The following is a 21,388-nucleotide window of genomic DNA, read 5'->3' on the forward strand; positions in this document are numbered from 1 at the left end:
CTGAGCTAAACGGTCCGGCCAAACTGGGTTCCCCCACTCCACCTCCCCTGCCACACCTGGAAAGGTTTTGACTATGAGAAACCTATGGTGGGAACCAAAGATTTTGTAAAAAAAAATGGAGATGGGTGGGAAAGAGGCTCTATTATGTCATTTGGAAAGCAGCTTATCTGTGCTGAATCTCAACTGTCAAGAGGTTGAACTGGATTGTCCTGTGAGTTGTGGATCTTAAGAGAGTCCTTTTCTGCCCTAAAGACAGCAAAGATAATGAAGCAAAGTTTGTGACATAGCCAAATGAATAGTCAAATAAGTGATGCGGCTCCTCAGCTGCTCTCTACTCCCCAAATAAATGTGTATGTACCCTTAAAGGTGTAGGTTTTTGAACATTCTAAGTTCCGCAACAATTGAAGGTTCTAAAATTATATGTTGAATTCAATGAACCCAGATATTCTTTAGAACGTTCGTTTCGTGTGTACTCCTTTATGGGTTAAAGTATTAATTTGAGATCTAAACAGGGAAAAAATTAACATCTGAAAAACCTACTATGCATTTGACACACCACAGGCAGCATAATAGTGAGATACCCATATATAACACTGAAAAATAACATTTCTTTGGATAAACTCACACAATATGACTTCCCTCTGTCCACACTACTACACATTGAGATGGATTTGAAACAAATGCAATCATCTGTGAGCATTTACTGATGAGAATATGGTTTATTACTATTTGATAATGACTTCATATCTAAATTTTTGGATTTTGTCACTCTGACATGACATTGTGAAAACCTAAAGGAATTCATAAAATGCTCCTGGTTCCCTTGGTAAAGTTCCGTTGAGTCAAAAGAGCCTGGGCAAGATATGAGTCAGAGCTTTCTTTTTCATTCATTTGCCCCATGTCCCTGTCTGGTGTCTCACTCTCTTTCTTGATCCTCGTCTTTGTCAAACCTGTCTGACTGCTTCTTAAGCTCTTGTGTGAGTTTGCCACCTCCCCCACTGAGCCGTCAAGTGTTGACCCCACCTCAGCCTGAAACGTGTTCTTGCTGATCTACTAAGCATCAATGGAATCTTGGGACTCTGAGAGAATTTCACATTTACAATGATGGACCCAAAAGGCATTGCGGTTACAAACTTGACATTTGTATGTGATCCCCAATTGATGACATGACATTTGTGAGTATAGTCAAATGAGGAGGAAGGAAGAACATGTGTCAGGTGAGAGAAGAGGAATTTCATGCAGACATAATGTCCACCACAGGGAAACACTGACAGAACTCTGCACCTCACCAGGAACTAGAGGACCAGGCTGGCTGTCTGACAGTGACAACAGGGAAATGCTAGACACTGACCATAACGCAAGGCACACCATGTACTGCAAGTTAAGAAAACAACCGGAACATTTGTATTTAAAAGCTATCCTTCAATCAGGGTTGCACTCCCCAAAGATTTAAGTTGAACTCCTCCTACGAAACTATAGAGGAACTATGTGCATTTCTGCCGGACTTTCATCACCATCTTTGCCAAACAAATCAATACTTCTTATATCGAAACCTTAAAGCAAAGCCTTCTTAGTAGGACTGAATGCTTCAACAAAATGTCACAATATGCATGGCTTAGTGTTTAGTATGTTGTTCCTTAAACTCACACACTTGACTTATGTTAAGTGCTGCCATCTAGTGCAATGAATGGAGTAGTGACATTCAAACTTCTCATGCATATTGTTGCATGAGAACAGTACTCATAAGTTTACATACCTTGGTAGAATTTGTGAAATATTCCAATAGTTGGAAAATATGATTGATCATACAGAAAACTGTTCTTTTAATTAGGGATAGTGAAGTCAGGTGAAGCCATTTATTGTCATAACATTGTGCGTGCCCTTTTTAAATAATAACTAGAGAGTAATCCCAATGAATTCCCAGTGTATGCAAAGAAAGGCAAAACATAAAAACGTGAAATGTCAATCAAAGAAGTGAGAGAAAGTGGGAATGAGAAAAGTGGGATCCAGTTGGTGAGATATCCTGTTGAATAGAGAGAGAGAGAGACACAGAGGAAAAGTTCCTTTTAAATTGCTGCACAGTGAGTAACGGTGACTACACATGCTTGCAGTGAATGCAGTGCTGGAGACACATCTTGTTTGTGGGCTTACGTCATCTGTTGTCCAAGTGAACTGTGGTTCTGTTGCATTGCTTTGCTTCCGTCGCCTCCGTGAAAAAATTGAGAAATGTCTTTTTCAGCAACGCAAGGCACCAGCCAATCAAATTACGGTTGTGCTTCAAAATACACCATATACACACCTACAAATGTCGGGAAAAACCCACTGGCATGCAGTAACGCAACGCAAGCTTATGAATCTAGGGTAAGAACACAGGTGCTTGATTACTCTACAGGTGCTTGATTATCCTATTATGTTGTCACAATGGCCCATGTTAAAACTATGGGGGAAATTATTTTTAGTTCTTGATTAAAGCGTATCTTTCGCCAAAATGCAACCTAGGATCTTTTTGTGAATTTACCCGACTCAAACTTTCGTTTAAAAGCATAGGACGGAAGTGCCACTTTTAAGATTGACTGTATTGTTGTTTTCGGGTCAAATGGCCTTTTGAATGGGAGTGCTAGGGGCACTGGGGCTATGATCGCATCAAAATCACTATTTTTAAAACACTAAGAAGGCTCGACATAACATGAAACTTTGCTTGAAAGTACTAGAAAGAAAGGTTTTGAATAACTGACTTTAGCAGTTGGTTTCTCCGCTCGCCACCTTCACCTTTCTTTTTACAAGTACAAACTTCAGATCCACTATGAAATCCATAAAGAGATGCTCCGCACATATAACTCTGAAATATGCAAAGCAAGACAGTCTTTCTTTTCTAACATTATCAATAGAAGTTCAAATAACACTCAGATTCTATTTTCAACTGTTGATAAGTTAACAAATCCCCCCCCTCACAATTAAGCCTGAACTTCTCTCAACTAATAAATGCAATGAGTTTTCATCTTTTTTTTAAAGGTAAAATTGACAAAATCAGACTCAACATATCTGCTCAATTACAAATTCAACAACCTGAACTTCCAGCAACAAACAGAGGGAAACTAAACTTGATGTCAGAGTTCAGCTTGATAGACTACTTAAACACTTGAAAAACGCGGTACAGAATCTCAGCTCTTCCACATGTGTCTTAGACACTCTGCCTACGAATTTCTTCAAAACTGTTTTTCACCTCATAGCGGTGGATGTCCTTCAAATTGTAAATGTATCACTGCTGTCTGGCACTTTTCCTAAGTCACTGAAAACAGCTGTTGTAAAGCCACTTCTCAAGAAGAATAACCTGGATGCCTCCATGCTAAACAATTACAGGCCCATATCCAATCTACCTTTTATTGGCAAATTTATTGAAAAAGTAGTCTTTAATCAATTAACCACCTTCCTAACATCAAATGGGTATTTTGATTACTTTCAGTCTGGTTTTCGGGCAAATCACAGCACTGAAACAGCTCTCATTAAAGTTTCCAATGACATACGCCTCAACACAGATTCAGGTAAAACATCAGTCCTAGTGCTACTGGACCTTAGTGCAGCATTTGACACTGTTGATCACAATATTTTACACAGACTAGAACACTGGGTTGGATTTACAGGCATAGTTATCAGCTGGCTAAAATCATATCTACAAGAAAGGAGCTTCTTTGTTGCCATCGGAAACTGTACCTCAACACCAACGTCCTTGACCTGTGGTGTTCCCCAGGGGTCGATCTTGGGGCCACTATTATTTAACCTCTATATGCTCCCACTTGGACAAATCATTCAAAATAATTTGATTTCATATCATAGCTATGCAGTTGACACACAAATTTACTTAGCTCTATCACCAAATGACTATGGTCCTCTTGAATCTATGTGTCAGTGTATAGAACAAATCAACACCTGGATGTCTCAAAATTTTCTTCAGCTGAACAAAGAAAAAACTGAAGTAATTATATTTGGTAAAAATGAGGAAAGACTTAGGGTTGCCACTCTCCTTGACACAAAAGGGTTGAAGGCAAAGGATACTGTTAAAAATCTTGGTGTATTAATTGACAGTGATCTAAATTTCAACAGCCACATGAAAGCGATAACTAAATCAGCTTTTACCACCTCAAAAAATATTGCCAAACTCAGAGGGCTGATGTCAAAACATGACTTAGAAAAAACTCATTCATGCATTTATCTCCAGCAGGGTTGATTACTGCAATGGACTGTTCACAGGCCTTCCTAAAAAGACTATTAAACAGCTTCAGGTGATACAAAATGCAGCAGCTAGGACTCTAACAAAAACTAAAAGAACTGACCACATTACTCCAATTCTTAAGTCCTTGCACTGGCTTCCAGTAAGTCACAGAATTGACTTTAAAGCACTATTGCTTGTTTATAAATCAGTAAATGGAGCAGGACCTAAATACTTGTCGGACATGCTTCAGCAGTACACACCTTCTCGTCCTCTCAGGTCCCAGTTGAAAAACCTGCGAGTAAAACCTACAGTTAGAACTAAACATGGTGAAGCAGCTTTTAGCTGCTACTGTATCTTGACTCAGCTGTGGAACCAACTTTTAGGATGACATTAAAAAGGCCCCAACTGTAGCAAGTTTTAAATCTAGACTTAAGACCAAACTGTTCTCAGATGCTTTCTGCTAACTGTGCCGAGTTACAAATTCTGAATCTGCCTTGATAATTATTCTACTTTGTCTGTTATTACTTTTTTTTACTACTTTTGCCTTTGTTTTTGCTTACTAATTATTCTTTATTTTTAAATGATTTTACCTTGTGTTTTATGTTTTCTTTTCATTATGATCTTTACCTTTTAACTATTCTTTGACTATATTGCCCTTCTATGCTTTTATTTGTTATTATTGTTTGGTTTTGTTTATGTAAAGCACATTGAATGACCTCTGTGTATGAAATGTGCTATATAAATAAACTTGACTTGACTTGACTTGACTTGACTAGTAAACTCTGTGTCTGGGTCTGGAAAGGGTTCATTGATTAACGACTTCCAGGGGCATAACTAGCAGTGAAAATCTCTCATCACATAAAGCCCGCCACATGCCAGATTAGCGATTGTAATTGGGTTTTAGGAACATTGGAAATGGGTCAATGGCCTCTAGGCTAGACAGACCTGCAGATCAAATAAGAATTTGCCAAAAATGCCAAATAATGGATATTTCCAGGCTATCAAAGGTATTGAATTTAAGGAAGTTTCAGAATGCCACACAGCTGCAGACAACGATTGGCAGGCAGAACGAGATGTCACTTATGCTGCCTACTAGAGACTGTTTTTAGGTCATATCGTTGCAAATTTCATATGATGATGCACCATTCCACAAAATGGTTTGTCTTCTCTATCATTTAGTTATTCAATAGGCTTATCAATAAACATATAGCCTTAACTCAAACTTGCTGTTAGGCTTATCAGATCTGTGAAAAATGTCACATGCAGCCATGCCTAAATTCTGCTCACTGCACATTTATTTAAGGCTAATGTATTATAATATAATATTCAATGTTCATTATTGAATGCTTAGCTGGAATGATGCTTTTCCATATTCCAGCTATGGGTTTTCTACAGGAATACCATGTTTGAACGGGCACTGCAAGTATAAACTGCTCACAATGTAGTTTATGGCAATGTGGTCATGTGGTTCTATTTTATACAATCTTTTATTTCTTAAACACATTACTGTATTTGAAGAGCCTTTCGTTAGGAATCTAGAGGCCTATTCAAATACATAATGCCCCACCTTGATTACAAGCATACGCAAAAGTTGGAAGAGTAGGGGGTGGAGTAGGAGATGGAGTCAAATTGTAAAGCGTGACAAGTGGGAGAGGAAGAACAGGACTGAGTGGTGGTCATATTTTGTACCGCTATGCGGTACATCTAGTTTTCTTTATTGCTATGTTTTGTCGAATGCCTTATTCTGTGATGCCTTGTTTTTTAATTCCATTAAAATAAAAGGCCCCAGCTGTGGCACGACTGGCTGGGGCACCTGCACCATACGCCGGCGACCCGGGTTCGATTCCCGCCCCATGGTCCTTTCCGGATCCCACCCTGACTCTCTCCAACTCGCCTCCTGTCATTCTTCACTGTCCTGTCATTAAAAGGTCAAAAATATATACTTATATATTTTTTTACATAGATATATACAATAAATTAGCTCTTCTGTAGCTCTGTTGAAAAGACGTGGCTTCTTGAATGAGTGTGCTAGCATCGCCGGTTCGAATCCGGCAAGCAGCCTTGTCCGCCGCTGTCACCCATTAACTTTGAGGGCAGCCGTGGCCCAGTGGTTAGCACTCTGGACTTGTAACCGGAGGGTTGCCGGTTTGAGCCCCGACCAGTGGGCCGCGGCTGAAGTGCCCTTGAGCAAGGCACCTAACCCCTCACTGCTCCCTGAGTGCCGCCGTTGAAGCAGGCAGCTCACTGCGCCGGGATTAGTGTGTGCTTCACCTCACTGTGTGTTCACTGTGTGCTGTTTGTGTTTCACTAATTCACCGATTGGGTTAAATGCAGAGACCAAATTTCCCTCACGGGATCAAATAAGTATATATACTAATACTATAAATAAAAATAATATATTTTGCCTGATCACTTGGGTTTTCTTAAAATAATGGTACACCTTTTACATTTTTTTCCAGGATATAGACTTATTAGCACAAATTTATTATTAATATATTGCTGCCATCCACAAAGACATCATTGCTTCTGTTATTAGCAATTTTCTAGCCTGACGTCGTCATACTCAATTCTAGTCAGAATTTGAGTCTGATACTGCTCCATTGGGACATGATTATGGGGCGTGTTTCAACTGATACAGGGCGGAAAATGCCTCTGCACTCAATTGGATAGACGTAACCAATCAGAGCTCAGGTGACGTGATAGACGAGGCACTGTTGCTCATCTGTCCATCGTTGTACAAAACCCACCCAAACAATTTGATCGGTTTAAACAGCTCTAGTTTGGGCATAGTTACTTCTCAATGGAACAAGTCCAAACTAGCATGATCCTAGGCCTCTGAGTACAACTTGTGATCACTCAGTTCTTTATTTCTCCATGCTTTTTGATTTTCGTCATGTAAGCACCTGTAAAATCTGTTTAGTGTTTATTACTGCACTGTTTAATTTTTGTCAATGACCTACAATGACCACAATGCTTTGGGTTTGTCATGGTTATGTTGGGATGGAATACTGTACATGTCAACCAATCAAATGTCTTTGTTTGTTTGCTTTTATTTGAATTTTATACTCAGCCAACTCGCCATTCAGACCTCAGGATCCTGTTGCGCCACTGTTTTATTGTGTTATTTATTGTAACTAGTGCCTATGCACACACCCGTTAAGAAGGGGTTGCATTTTGGAGGCACCGCTGGGATTTTTCTGTTTACCAAGACAAGTAGGTTGTTTGTAAATTATTAGTCGTTATTTGTTTTAGCTATTGTTATCCTACCTGAGGCACTCAATATGGACCTTAGCCATGCTGTTGAGTGGAGCTGTGAGCAGAATGTGGAGTTATCTCATGCTATTTTACTTAGCAGAGTGCCATTGGATGTCACCGATGATCTTGTGAAAAGAGTCATGTGTGTTGCAAATAGAAGAAAAAAGATAAACAGTGTTAGATAACAATTTCAACTGAAACTGAAGGCTACTTACAAGTGAAACTTTAGAATAATCATTTATATATATACTGTATGTTTTTGAGTTTACTGTCAAAATGCCAGGCTGAAGATGGTGTTAGCATAACTCAGTTTCACAAAGGTATATTTATTTAGTTGCTAACGTTAGCCAGCTGGGTGAGCTCATTGATGATGTTTGTTTGCAGCAACACATAGATAATAACGTTTTTCATGTGACGTATTCTAGGTTCTATAGCTTTGTTTACATCCAGCTGGTAGGCAAGGGACAAAGTTGAACCCATTGAACATCGTTGTCTGCAGCTGCCTCTCAGTAGGCTACATCTCTGTATTTCAGCAATGTCAACATTTCAGGCATCAACAAGGTGATGATGAAACGTTATCCCATTGTTCAATATTTGATAGCCTGTCACAGGAACGTTGTTTCGCTAAAATCGCCCTGATTTGGTGCATTGATCTGTATCGAGAAACCTGCATGTAGCCTAATGGTAGCCTAACTTTTTTCTCTGTTCAAAACTCGGTTTACACGAAGACGATAGCCTTTCTTAGAAGCTGTGAAATTGACCAGAAAGGAACATGTCTTCCTTCTGAAAGCTGACACAAAATCAAACAATATTTGATCATTTAACTTCAACTGAACAGCGACAGGTTTTGGTAGGCAGTAGACTCAGCAGACTTTAAAACGGTAGCCTAGAAGCTACTGTTATAGCCAGCGCCAGTCAGCATCATAACATTAATGGCGCTAGTCCTTGAATCCTGTAACATATTATTTCATATAACAGCGATGGTTGCATTCCAAGACGACATCTGCATGGATATATAACCACCCAGAAAAACTCAGAATGTGAGTGATAAAGTTCATTAATTGTGTGAAACTTTATTAGTTATCCATTGCAGCATCGCTTCTATATTGGGCTGTTATGCTAGCTCAGCCTTTTAAATATGTTGTTATTTTGGTCATGTGGACTTGATTAAACGGGTAAAGATAATTCATAAACCGCTTATTTCTTACATGACTGAAGCAGTAGCCTAGGTTCAACAGTGGTGTTTGAGGTTGCTGTGTTGTTGCGGTATTGTGATCGCTAAACTATTAGGATCAAATCAGTTTATTTTATATCGGGAGTTAGCCTAAGTGACCTGTAACGTTAGTCTATAGCACAAAAAGCCTATTCTGTTTTCATTTATTAGCATTTGTTGTGATTATATATAATCAAATGACACACATGATAACTTGAAATAGAAGGACAGAAGGGTGATTGATGTCCAAAAGCAACGAATTTCATAGACAAATTAGAAACAAACTGTTCGGTAAAAATAATCTTGCCATGTTTAAAATGCTGCACTTTTTTTCCCTTCATAGCCTGTCTGGCAATTCATTTTTGGATGACTGTAGATATTGTATTTTTTTAGCCCACGTCTTAGTAGACAGTAGGCTACACCATTAGACTATCTTGAGAATAAAAAGACTTCACAGTTGCTAACGATCATCCTCCATAACCACGGGGATGGGTAGGCTAAACGGTGATTCACGCCTTTTTGCTTCTTATTGTAAAAACCAACTGTTGGGGCCTACACAAATTGGTCATCGCGGTCAATATTTGATATTAAAATTTCAATTTTGAAGCTATTTGTAACTATGTGTAGCCATGCAACCCGACTGTTGTAGGCTTGCCTACCACTCTCTACAGTGCCTGCCTACCATTCTTGCATAGACTGTAAAAATATGGACAAAGCGTCTTGCCTACCACTCTAGTTGTAAACAAACGGTCACATGACATAAGGACGTGGGTGCAAAACCTTAATATGTAATTGATTACCGATGAGTTAACGCTACAAGTTAGCTGGTAGCAGCTAAACCTCACGCTAACGCGGAACCAGTAATATCATCATCTTCAGCCTAACATTGTGATACAGTAACATACTAGGCCTAGTAACTACTAGCTTAATGTTTTATATATTCATAGCCCGGAAACTACAACAAAACATACCGTATTGATACAGTCAAGGTCCTGGGTCCCAGTCGGGATGGGTCCCACAGGATTAATTGGTGCAGCCCGTGGCGACAGACTGGTAGGCACATGTACATTTTAGTAGACTTGTGCTGAGGTAGATTCGCGTTCTGTACCGCCTGAGATAGGAATTCTAGGTGAGGCAGGGCCGTGGGCTGTTCATGCGATGAGTAGCATACTGCATGCTAACCCTGTGCCTGAAGGGGATAATTTTGAGGCCAAACTGTTGGCGTTGTTACAGCAGGAGGGTAAGTCAATGGGTGATGTGAAGGCTGTTCTTATGGGCCCTCAGCCTTCTAAACCTGATGTCAGTCTTGATTTGGTGAACGCCATAGGCAAGCTAGTTGACCGCTGTAACCATACCTCTGCTGAGGCGCCTGGCTATAGGAAATTGAGGCTGGATTTAGACCTGTACCCCCTGGCGAGGAAGAGTATGATATCTGGATGGAGCAAGCTACGCAGATGATTACTGAATGGCAGTGCGGTGATACCGCAAAGAGGCAACGCATTGTTGAGAGTTTGCGTGGGCCTGCTGCAGACATTATACGGTTCTTGAAGGTCAGTAATCCTTTTGCCACAGCTACTGAGTATTTAGCCGCTCTTGACACTGCTTATGGGTCCACAGAGAGTGGGGTAGATCTCATAGCCTCGTTTCGCCATACTTTTCAGAAAGATGGGGAGAAACTTTCTGCGTTCTTGTATCGCTTGGACAAGCTTCTCCATCGTGCTCTTTCAAGGGGAGGCATTGATGCTGCGGACTTGAATCATGCACGCATTGAGCAGCTATTCAAAGGTGCACTCACCAATGACATAGTGGCTCTGTGCATGCGAGTGACGTACAGTTTGAGAGATCCACCTTCCTTTTCTCAGCTGATGCGAGCAGTGAGAGAGGAGGAGCACTGGGTAGGTGTGAGAGAGAGTGCAAAGGTTCCTGTGACTGCCACTGCTGTTGTTCCCCAGGTCCCTGTGACTGCTGCTGTTGCTGTCCCCCAAGTGTCTTTGACTCCGGTGACATCTGAGGTGGATAGCTTGAGGAAAGAGGTTAAGGAGTTGACGTCTCTAGTGACTCGACTTTTAACCGCTTCCCCAGTCACTCCTAGCACTACGCCAGTCACGCAGAATGCTTTGAGCCAGAGTACTTTCACGGCTGTTTCCTTGAGCCAGCCAAAGTCTGCTGCATTTTCTCCCTTGCCTGGCATCTTTTGCTATAAGTGTGGGGTTGATGGCTACACCAAGCGAGAGTGTACAAGTTCTGAGAACCTTAGGTTGGTGAATCAGAAACTACTTAAAAGGATACGGCAGCAGGAAAACTTTGCCGGAGCTCAGTAAAGGAACGGTCTAGAGCTCCGTCACGCAAAACACGTTCCGCTCAGTGTGCACCTCCAATTAAAGTCAGCCAGCTCACCATTCCACCGCTGAGAATTCAGGATCCTGTTTGCGCCATTGTTTTACATACTGATTGTAACTAGTGCCTGTGCACACCCATTAAGAAGGGGTTACACTCAGATGCTCTCAAGTGCTGTCAAGCTGAATGAGAACCAGTGGACAGTCAGGACAACCATTTTCAGGTCTCTAGAGATGTCCGATTTGGTTCAAGTTGAGGATGTGGCCAAGCCACATTCAGAGTTGTGCCTAATCCACTGCTGGGTGGTCTTGGCTGTGTACTTAGGGTCGTTGCTGTAGATTTCTCCATTCAGCTTTCCTTTCACCGTAGTTGCCCAGTCCCTGCCACTGAAAACCCCTCCCAAAACATGATGCTGCCACCACCATGCTAAACTGCTGGAACGTTATTAGGCAGGTGATAAGCAGTGCCTGGTTTCCTCTCTTGCTGTGTAGAATCAAGGTGGCCAATTGTTCAGTCTTGGTTTCATCTGGTCTTGGTCTTCAAACAAATTGGTAATCATTTCACCAAGCCATTAGCCTGGAAGCCAGCCTGACCATTGACCAGCTTCTATGGCCATATGAGAATCAGCCGACCAATCAAATATCCGGGTGGGCATTATACAATGATGGAAAGATGAACAACAGTGCCTATAAAGCTCAACAGTCCAGCCCACTACCGATTCTGAAAGTAAGAATCCAATACAATTTCCCCATTGACTACTGGAGTATAACTCAACACACATGATTGGCTTAATGTATTCACATGTCGACGTTTTGCCGCGGAAGGGGTGGGATATGTGTAGACAACTGCCCTTTTGGCGTTACAAACTAACCCCATGCATTTCTATGGAGGATTTTTTGAGTGCTGTGTCTCCTCATTAGAAAGTCTCTGGCTTAGGGGAGAAGTGGGATTTAGCCATTTATGTCCTTGAAAGACACTCTGACATGGTGCATCCCAACATTCGCATCCTACTTTCATAACTTTTGTTTCAAATTTGTTAGTTTTCATAGAATCTGCCATTACAGTAACCATTTTTCAATCATGGATATTTTTCTGATCTTTGGAGCTTTGGTATGACCAGAATTCTGAAATGTGGCATGCTAGTTTTATGTAGATATTCTCTGTAGATTCCAAATCTGTTTTTATTTATTTTTTTAGTTTTGTACATGGCTTTGTGACATTAGGAAGAAATAGCAACTGGTATTATTAAATCATTAAAGGAAAATTCCGGTATTTAGCACTTTGAGTCCCTTTTCTGGTTTGTTTTGGATGAACTAGAGTGGTGGACACTGAAATTTTGATGATTGGTCCCATCTCGACTTTTCTGACTCGTTTTGAATAGCTTTTGACTAGTGACTAGTGGCTGCCCACAGGCATGCTCAAACATGTCCTAAAACAACCATTAACGTTCATTTTCAAAACCGTGCAACTCACCGAGTGGTTAGTGGTGTTCGTTGATTATTAAAATAAAATATATCGGCGCAATGTATGATTTCCAGCCTTCTTATTTGCTATTGTGGAACTATTTTTTCAGACACCTCACAACCGCATATAAACTTCCGCTCAATATTTGAGCCTGAAACATAGACGGTGGCGTAGTAATATCAACATGCAATGAGTCTTCCAACAGAAATCAATGGGATTTTACAAAATGCCAAATAAAACACGTCAGAAACTGTATTTCGCTAAGCTACTTGTTTTGGAACATCAACAAACACCACTAACCACTCGGTGAGTTGCACAGTTTTGAAAGGCGATTCAAAACGAGTCAGAAAAGTTGAGACAGGACCAATCGTCAAAATTTCTTTGTCCACCACACAGGGACTCAAAGTGCTAAATACCAGAATTTTCCTTTAAGCCAGTAGTGTATTATCAACATGAAAAGACAGTTTTTCATGCCTTTTGACAAGAGTAATTTCATCTTATATTTATTTAAATATAATTTAAATTAGATTTCAGTTAAAGGTACACTATGCAAGATTTTTACCTTAATATAACCTCTACGAAGCCAAAGTGATGGTAAACAAACTTGTAATAAGAGAATTGTCACCTTGCATAGCTATATTGGGTCGCTGGCAAGATAACCAGCAATGCAACTTCAAGAATTGGCGACCCGAAGACATCTAACCAGAATTGTATAACATTACCTCAGAGGTATATACAGATATAATTTAGCTCTTTGGAGATTTTTTCCTGTTGCTAGTCCTTTGCCTCCACAACAAAAGCATTTCCATTGTGTTCAGTGGGAAGAAGCCATGAGAAGTAGGCTATTTAAAACATTTCCATTGTGTACAGCGGGAACAAGCCATGAGAAGTAGGCTATTTACAACGGCAAAGTTCTAGAGTCGCTAAAAAATATCTGAAACTGCATAGTAAACCTTTAATTACAGAAATTATGAATGTGTTTTCCACATTTCCATTTAAAAAAGGTGTGCCATATAGAATTCATTGTATGATCTGCAGATTTGTCATTTTTGAATTTATAGGATTTATTCATATTCAGACATGACAGACGCAAAGCATTCAACAGGCCTTTTTTGTCACAGCAACTGCTTTTGCGATCACAAGGCTAACACATCAGCTTGAACTCGTATGTCAGAGAAATGAGTTCCCTTCATCATTTACTGTGGACACTCTAAACAACAAGTTCTTTGGATCAGGGATCTCTGCAAGCCAAGCAACCAACTTAAAATGAAGACCCTTCAGGAGAAGGGTCTGCAACTGCAATGAGACAGGTCTACATATACAACCAACAAAGGCCTTCATTATGCACTCATTAAAGGTAAGTTCCCGGTACAATCTCTCAATCATCCTCTGTAATCTCTCCAATCTCTAAATCACACAAAATAGAAATTTAACATTTATTCAATTTTGTTGAAGGAGGGGATGGAAAGAGCACAGCATAAATACAAAGTTTATATTGAAATCTTTAGTGGTTATCTCAATTACAGTTTTTAACTCTTTACAAACATTAGATGGCCATTCCAATAATGTTTAGATTGATTCAACACACAATGAAAGCATGAAATGCTACAGAGTAAAGAGTAATTACTCAATCTAATGCTGGTGTTGAATGGTTCTTTATCGTGTTACTTGAAACCCAATGCTTGCATTATCCTGTCAACAACTGTGGGCAACTGAGCAAATCCACGAGATGTCTGGCTCTGCAAGCATGCTATGATTGTAAGAACACTTAGGCCTTTTAGAGGTACACATTTCATAAGTATTAAGGATTGCTGTATATGTTGCAGGCTAGAGATTTTGTAGGCAGATGTCTTTTCAAAAGCAGTGAAAAAGAGGCTTCCAGTGTTGATGGTCAGAGAACAAAGCCTGCTGTACGGTGGTTTTCCTGAGACACATACACACGCTTGCAAACACACACACATACATACCTACACAACACGCATACAAACACACACCTAGGACAATTCACGCCTCCACATCCACAAGCTCTGGAGGGAGGGGGGACTTGGGGTGCTTGCTTTCAAAGTGTTGCTTGAATGTTTTCGGATCTGGCATTTGTGACTATGGAGAAAAGATAGAAAATAATAATTAGACATTTTCCACAATACTTACATTTCTCCCCTATTGGACCCTAATCAAAAGTCTTTTCAACAATTTAAATGGCAATAGTTTTAGTTCTGTCACACCATGTCAAAAAACGAGTAAATAAAATAAAGTAAGTTCAAAATAACAGAGTAGCAACCGGTCGCTAAATTTAGTGGGATATAAAACAGCTCTATATTCGGAACGGACCTTGCAGACGCCGCAGGTATAGACCAGCGCTGCCTTTGCGGCGGTCTTCTGGTCATGTCCCTTGGCTTTCTTCAGATCTGCCTGCTTTTTGGCGTTCTTTTGCTGGGACTGAATCTTCTGATGTCCACGGGCCATGGCTGTTTGCTCGCTGAAAAAGAAAGACGGGATTACTTTTGATTATCGTTTTCGCACAGCAGCTCAATTACAAAGCAGGCTAACGTTACAATCCCACTTTCACCGCAACATAACAAAGACCTCTGGGAAACCAAAACCTAGCCACACACAAACTTCCATGCTACTTTTAATTAAGCACCTAATATAACGTTAGTGGTGAAATAGTGAGTTCTCTACATGAATTCACCGAGCAAATGTGCGAACCAAGAGTGCAATGGTAGCGCATATATCTATGAGCGCAGCCAGCTAATAACATTAAATGCACTCACAATCCAGGCAAAAGTGAATCTCTAAAGAGTTGTTAGCCTCCGTAGGCTAGCGTTACGTCGGTAGCATCAGGTTTGAGTAGCTAACGTTTACGTTAACTAACGCCCAAGATACTGAAGTTGACTGAACCATTATAGCTTAAGACCTTTCACAAGATTAAAAACAACTAATATTTGGATACAGCTGACGATAGACGTCTTATCTCAAATCGGCATCGTGCTCCTTCTACTTAGCTTGATTCAGCTAACCGTAACGTAGCTTCTCGTTGTCCATATGGTTTCACTCAGAACGATCTATCTAGATCTGAAATGTTCATGGGTCTTCCCCAAAGCTGGCTTATAACTCGATACTTCCAGACGGGCGACATTTGCGACAAAAAAACTGTCAACTTTTAACGTAGATGGGTACCTGGCAGGTTATGTTATGGGCCGACAATCCAAACCTCTTGTTCGAAATGTGACAGCTGCTAAAGAGAACGTCGTTGGGTCCAGGAAATGATTCCTGGACGTTAAGGGTTCAAAATAAAAGCCCCTACAGAATGTCGTGAAGCAGGCCTGATGATACAGCTCCGAGAGTTAATTAGCCATTAATATATATATAAAAAAAAAACATATTTATTTAATACGAAACCCTAGAGGGGTCATTGCAAGATATTTTTTGGTATATATCCAGAAAATGTGCGCACATTTGACTAAATTGTGTGCACATTTTACTAAATCATGCGCTTGTTTTACTAAATAGTGCAGCCATTTTACTAAATTGTGCGCACGATTTAGTAAATTGTGCTACGTTTTACTAAATAGTGCGCTCATTTTACTAAAATGTGCTCTCATTTTAATTGTTGTAAATTGAGCGCACAATATAGTAAAATGAGCGCACAATTTAGTAAAATCTGTGCAAAATTTACTAAATTGAGAGCACAATGTAGTAAAATGAGCACACTATTTAGTAAAACGTGCACAATATTTACTAAATTGTGCGCATGTTTTACTAAATGAGATCACAATTTAGTAAAATGAGTGCACAATTTACTAAAATGAGCGCACATAGGCTATCTTGAAATGACACCTCCTGGGCTCTGGTATACGCTATGCAGGTTCAGGTATTTTGACCACTGAGTCCCCACTACCAAAGTCCTTTTAGGCAAGTCCCTCCACTCGGCAGCCATATTGCAACGCTTTTTTTCTGTGATTGTTTAATCGCTAATGAGAGCCGCCGTTATGTCTGCTAACCACCAGATGTCACTGTTTTGTATTCGATGCTTTGACACTTCGAAACACTTACGATACAATCAGGAAGAACCTTCCAAAGCCTCGTGGGCCTTCATTCGCCCAACCCTACTTTTTGGGCACTCATGCATCAGGCATCCGTTTTGGCAGAAATGCAAAATAGAAAGAAAGAATAGAAAGTCTCTGCCCCGGGCCCCCTAGAGTCGCAATATATTTTTAGTGTAGGCTACTCTGCCAGCATGCTTCTTGTGGCTTGTTTCCCCTGTACACACAGAAAATGCTTTTGTTGTGGAGGTGAAGGATTAACAACAGGCAAAAACCATCTCCGAAGAGATATATCTATATTGACAAAGTTGTTTTACGATTCTCGCGATGTCTTCGGGCGCTATTCTTTAAGTTATATGGCTGGTTCTCTCGTTAGCACTCGCTGGGTGTGCTGTATGGCTATGCTAGGTGAACGATTCCCCTATTACAAGTTCATTTACCATCAAATTGACTTCTTAGAGGCAATATCTTACCTCAGTGGTCCCCAAACTTTTTTTTCCCTGAGGGCCAGCTCACTATGCCTGGCTCTAAGAGAGGGCCAGAGACTCAGAGTATATCAGTAACCATAAATAGCTTAGTGCTGTGAACAACAACAGTCTACCTTAGTTGAATATTCCATTACATTTGTAGCAGTGCGGCTGCCCGCTACCCCTAAAGTAAATACAGCTGATCCGAACGGGACTGAGACCGTGGTTCACAAACACCCTTTTATTAGCACGTTAGTACAAACATAGTATTCCAGCGCACACACAAAAATGACATTCCAAGGCATTCAGGACGCCGCCTGCAACACAAACATAAATTGCGACGTTACTGAAAGGCCAAAGACAATGAAACATGGTACGAACAGTTCACAAACATGGACAGAGACTAGGAAACACTCACGCTGCGGCCGCGCTGGTTTCCGGGTGCTGTAGGCTGGGAAAGGACCCGACGTGAAGTCGGGAAGGACTTTGTGCATTGGGGTTGTGACGTCAGAGAGGTGCGGGGATCAAGTGTGTGGGATAAGAGGGGTGTTTTTGGCTTTCATGTGTTGGGGGAATATTTAAGGGGGATACAGAGGATGTATAATGATGCTAGGCAGTTAAATATGTGAAAAGTATTGTGTTGACTATGTATGGTGATATTTGAACCAGAAATGTATGTTCGTAGAGATAATTCATTTTGGTTATGATGGTGGGTTAGGCCATGCGAAATATATTCTTGGCCAAAACGGGTCTAAAGAAGAGAAGGGTCTGAAGTGAGCTTGAGACAACACCTGGACATTGAATAGTGGTACACATCAGTCAATCCTTGTGAGGGGAGAATTGTTATATTTTTGAGTTGTAATTATTGGAGCTGTTTTGGAAGTTTAAGTTTTAGGGTTAATTGAGAGTCGTTGCATTGGAGTTTTTTTTTGTTTTTGTTTATTTCAGTTAGTTAGTTTTTTCCCCTTTTCTCCTGACTGACTTACTGATGCTTACTTGCGGCAAAAGAAAATAAAACGCATACAACTGCCTTTGCCCAAACATCTGACGCACTGCCTCCAGTTTTTCCACCGCCGTGAGGTTAACCCTCTAGGCGCCACGGTCGACTTTAGTCGACAAGATGCGGTACTGAATAAAACGGCCGATTTAGTCAAATAGGGTGTCATATTTCGTTCGACCTCCACTCCACTAGATAGCAGACATGTCATAAAACCATCCCCAAGTCGAGAAAAAAAGGGGCACGCTTTAAACAAAACTTTCTAGCTACAGCGCATTGAATCAGTCGCGTGAAATACTGGAGACTAGTGTGCGTGTGAGCCACTTTGTCCAGGCGATATTGTCCAGCGTCAGAGTATTTGCATTAGATTATCGTCTAATGGCATCAAAAAAAAGTTTACCCGAAATTAAGTGTTGGGTCTTCTATTAGGTGGACCCTGATTTCTGAAGGGGAATATCTGCCTTCAGAAAATGGCGGTGATTCGTTTAGTGAGGCTTCAGATCGTCCCTGCCTTGCAATGATGCAGCTGGACAAAGTGAGAGTTTACTCCATGGTTTAGCACACACCAAAGCACAAGCGTTGAATCGTTTGCCCAATGTCACTGATTGGGAATAATGTTTCCGCGGGTTGGAGTGTTCATCCGGGGAAGTTAGCAGGGTGTTAGTGGTGTGAGTGACGAGGCTGGAGGTACCCTAATGTCCATAAGCGCTAGCTTCTGTCTTCTGAGCGTGTGCCTCTCATAATCCTTGGCCGACAATGTAACATGGTGGAACCTTTGTCTAATGCCACTGGGTATGTTAGACGAGGTCGAAGTGCTCATAGGACAGTTAGGGGAGAAGCGGTAGAGGCAGTGTGGGGAGTGCAATGAGAATGACAGTAGGCCTGAATCGGCGGCAAATTCTCTCCCACTTTCGATCGCAGTCGCGGGCAGATCTGGCCATGCTGCTGCAGCAGGAGCAGAGGTGGTGACGCGGGGCAGGAGAGCCATTAGGCCATGCATAGTCTATCACAAGATGATGGGAATGCCGGCCCTGTATGGATAGGATATGGATATGGATAGTCATTATCTCTACAGCAAAAGGCCTGCTACATAAAAAAAAAAAAAAAATTGTCAGCCATTTATTGAGTATGATTTACACTGTTGATTACCTATTTCCTGACCATTTAGGACATATATGTGGTCTTTTTTTTGTGTGTTCATGTCCTTGTGATGTGTGTGTCTTTGTCAGCTAAGAAAAAACAACAACAAAAAAAACATCAACAAAAAACAAATAAAAAAAAACAAATACTAACATTGTCTCTTGTCTTGTCTCGTCACCTCACTCTGATCTGTGCCTTGCCGTGGCAAGTGAGCTTTTTTGAACTAAACAGGTCTTGTCTACTTGTGTTTGTGTGTCATCTGAATAATATATATATTTGCCCCATACATGGAATCAGAGTGACTACTGAATGTAGTAAATGGAAAATCTCTACAGCAAAAGGCGCCTACCGCTACATGCATTTGGTTTGTTTCTGCCATTTATTAGTAATGATTTACATAGTTTGTTTACTACTTAGTATTTACCTGAGCATTCAGTATTGTGCAATATAGCATACAGAAGGTGAGGGACATTTTGGGGAAAAGAAGTGGTGCATTTATCATTCAAACATGCGACTTTTCATGAAAATTCTATAATCCAAGATGGCCGCCACCATATGACGTCATAATATGCAAATTAGATATAAACATTTAATCCCTACATAAACTTTGGATCATCCTTAATATTTCTCTAATTTACAGAAAGTCTCTATCTCTTATCACTTTTAAGATATAGCCTTTTGAAATGAAGATGTCAAAATTGAACGTTTCGAAAAAAACCTCTGGCGCCTAAAGGGTTAACCCGACTACAATTGGTGTCAGAAGAAACTGGAGCGCCTCAACAGGGGGCAGTGTGGAAGATGCCACCTAAAGGCAAGCCAGCCAAAGAGATTGATGCCTGTCCTCAGCAGGAGGACGAACAAGTGGGCACCACCAGCACCACCAGCAAGGCCAACAGAGGGGGATGGAGCCTCAGGAACCATCGGCCCAGCAGAGGGAGCAGTATTGGAGCTGGCGACCATGATGAAGACGCTGCTGCAGGCCCAAGAAGCGAGGGAAAACCGATGGGAGAAGGTGGTGCAGACCCAGGATCAGCGCTGGAAGACGATGAACCACCAATTCCAGCTACTCCAAGGCCAAGTGGGAGATATTCAAAGCAGTGAGCCTTCAAGAGCCAACACACCCCAGCCACTTACATTGACGGGAGATTCCAGAGAGACAAGGTTTAAGGATCCTAAGCTCCACCCGCTATCGAAAGAAGACGACATCGAACATTTCCTGGCCACGTTCGAGAGGGTTGCAGCGACCTGCAGGTTGCAGGTCGCTGCATTCGGTGCAAGATATTACAGAGATGATCATCCTGGAACAGTTCATGGAGATGTTGAGCACAGATATGGCCATCTGGATCCGGGAGCATGACCCAAAGACGGCAGATGAGGCAGCCAGGTTGGCGGAAGTGTTCCAGTCTGCTCGCCTGGGCATGAGAGGCTCCAGTACAAGCCAGTGGAGTTCAGCCAGAAGTCTGATTGGGGTGATGAGAAGCGTGGTCAGTCTCAGGGTAGGCCAACCAGTTATAATAGATGGTCAGATAATTCTAGACAGGATATTTAACTGTGGGAAACCCGGTCACACTAGACAAAATTGTCAGGTAAGGAAAACACAGGGCACAAACATTTGCTATACACCAAGACTACACACGCCACATACACAACATGTATCTTACAGCACAGGGCACTCAGTCCAGGTTTTGGTTAATGGAGAATCTGCAAAAGCTCTTGTGGATACCGGCAGCTCACAAACACTGGTCCATCAAAGTCTAGTTGCAGAGGAGGAGTGTAGGGTCCAACCTACGTGATGTGAAGAGTTACCCTACCACTGAAATTTTTCTTACTGTGAGTGGCCAGACCTTCTTCATGTCTGTTGCTATAGCACCCCAGCTGCCTTATGAAGTGGTGTTAGGCCATGATCTACCAATCTTGTGTGATTTAGTACCCCAGAGTATTAAGCACTGTAATGCAGTCACTAGGGCCCAGAGGGCTAGTGAGATGAGGGCACTTCCTTTTGCTGATGATGACTTGGTGCTGGATGTGGGGAGTAGACCAGAGCGGAAACATTTGTCAAGACAGGAGAAACGTAGACAGAAAATGGCAGTTGAGGCTGGTCAGGAGAAGCAAGAGGGGCCACAACCAAGCATGGCATTGCAGGTTGACATACCTACAAACATTGTTGAGTTGCAGAGACAGGATAAGACTCTGGAGCTATGGTTTCAGAAGGCAACAAGGGGTGAAGGGGGGTTCAAGCTTAGGAAGGATATCCTGTAC

General features: G+C 41.4%; 1 protein-coding gene across 1 annotated transcript; it reads right to left on the reverse strand.

The window, feature by feature from the left end:
* Nucleotides 1-13,522: 13,522 nt before the first annotated feature.
* Nucleotides 13,523-15,783, reverse strand: znf706 (zinc finger protein 706). The gene is made up of 3 exons (XM_048229558.1): nucleotides 15,660-15,783; nucleotides 14,811-14,958; nucleotides 13,523-14,579 (listed from the first exon to the last, which is right to left on the reverse strand). Exons 2-3 carry the CDS (start codon nucleotides 14,943-14,945, stop codon nucleotides 14,484-14,486), a joined length of 231 nt encoding a protein of 76 aa, XP_048085515.1. The 5' UTR covers nucleotides 14,946-14,958; nucleotides 15,660-15,783; the 3' UTR covers nucleotides 13,523-14,483.
* Nucleotides 15,784-21,388: the final 5,605 nt, after the last annotated feature.

The sequence above is a fragment of the Alosa alosa genome, chromosome 20 (genome assembly GCF_017589495.1).
Source record: "Alosa alosa isolate M-15738 ecotype Scorff River chromosome 20, AALO_Geno_1.1, whole genome shotgun sequence".
In the NCBI taxonomy this organism is placed as follows: domain Eukaryota; kingdom Metazoa; phylum Chordata; class Actinopteri; order Clupeiformes; family Clupeidae; genus Alosa; species Alosa alosa.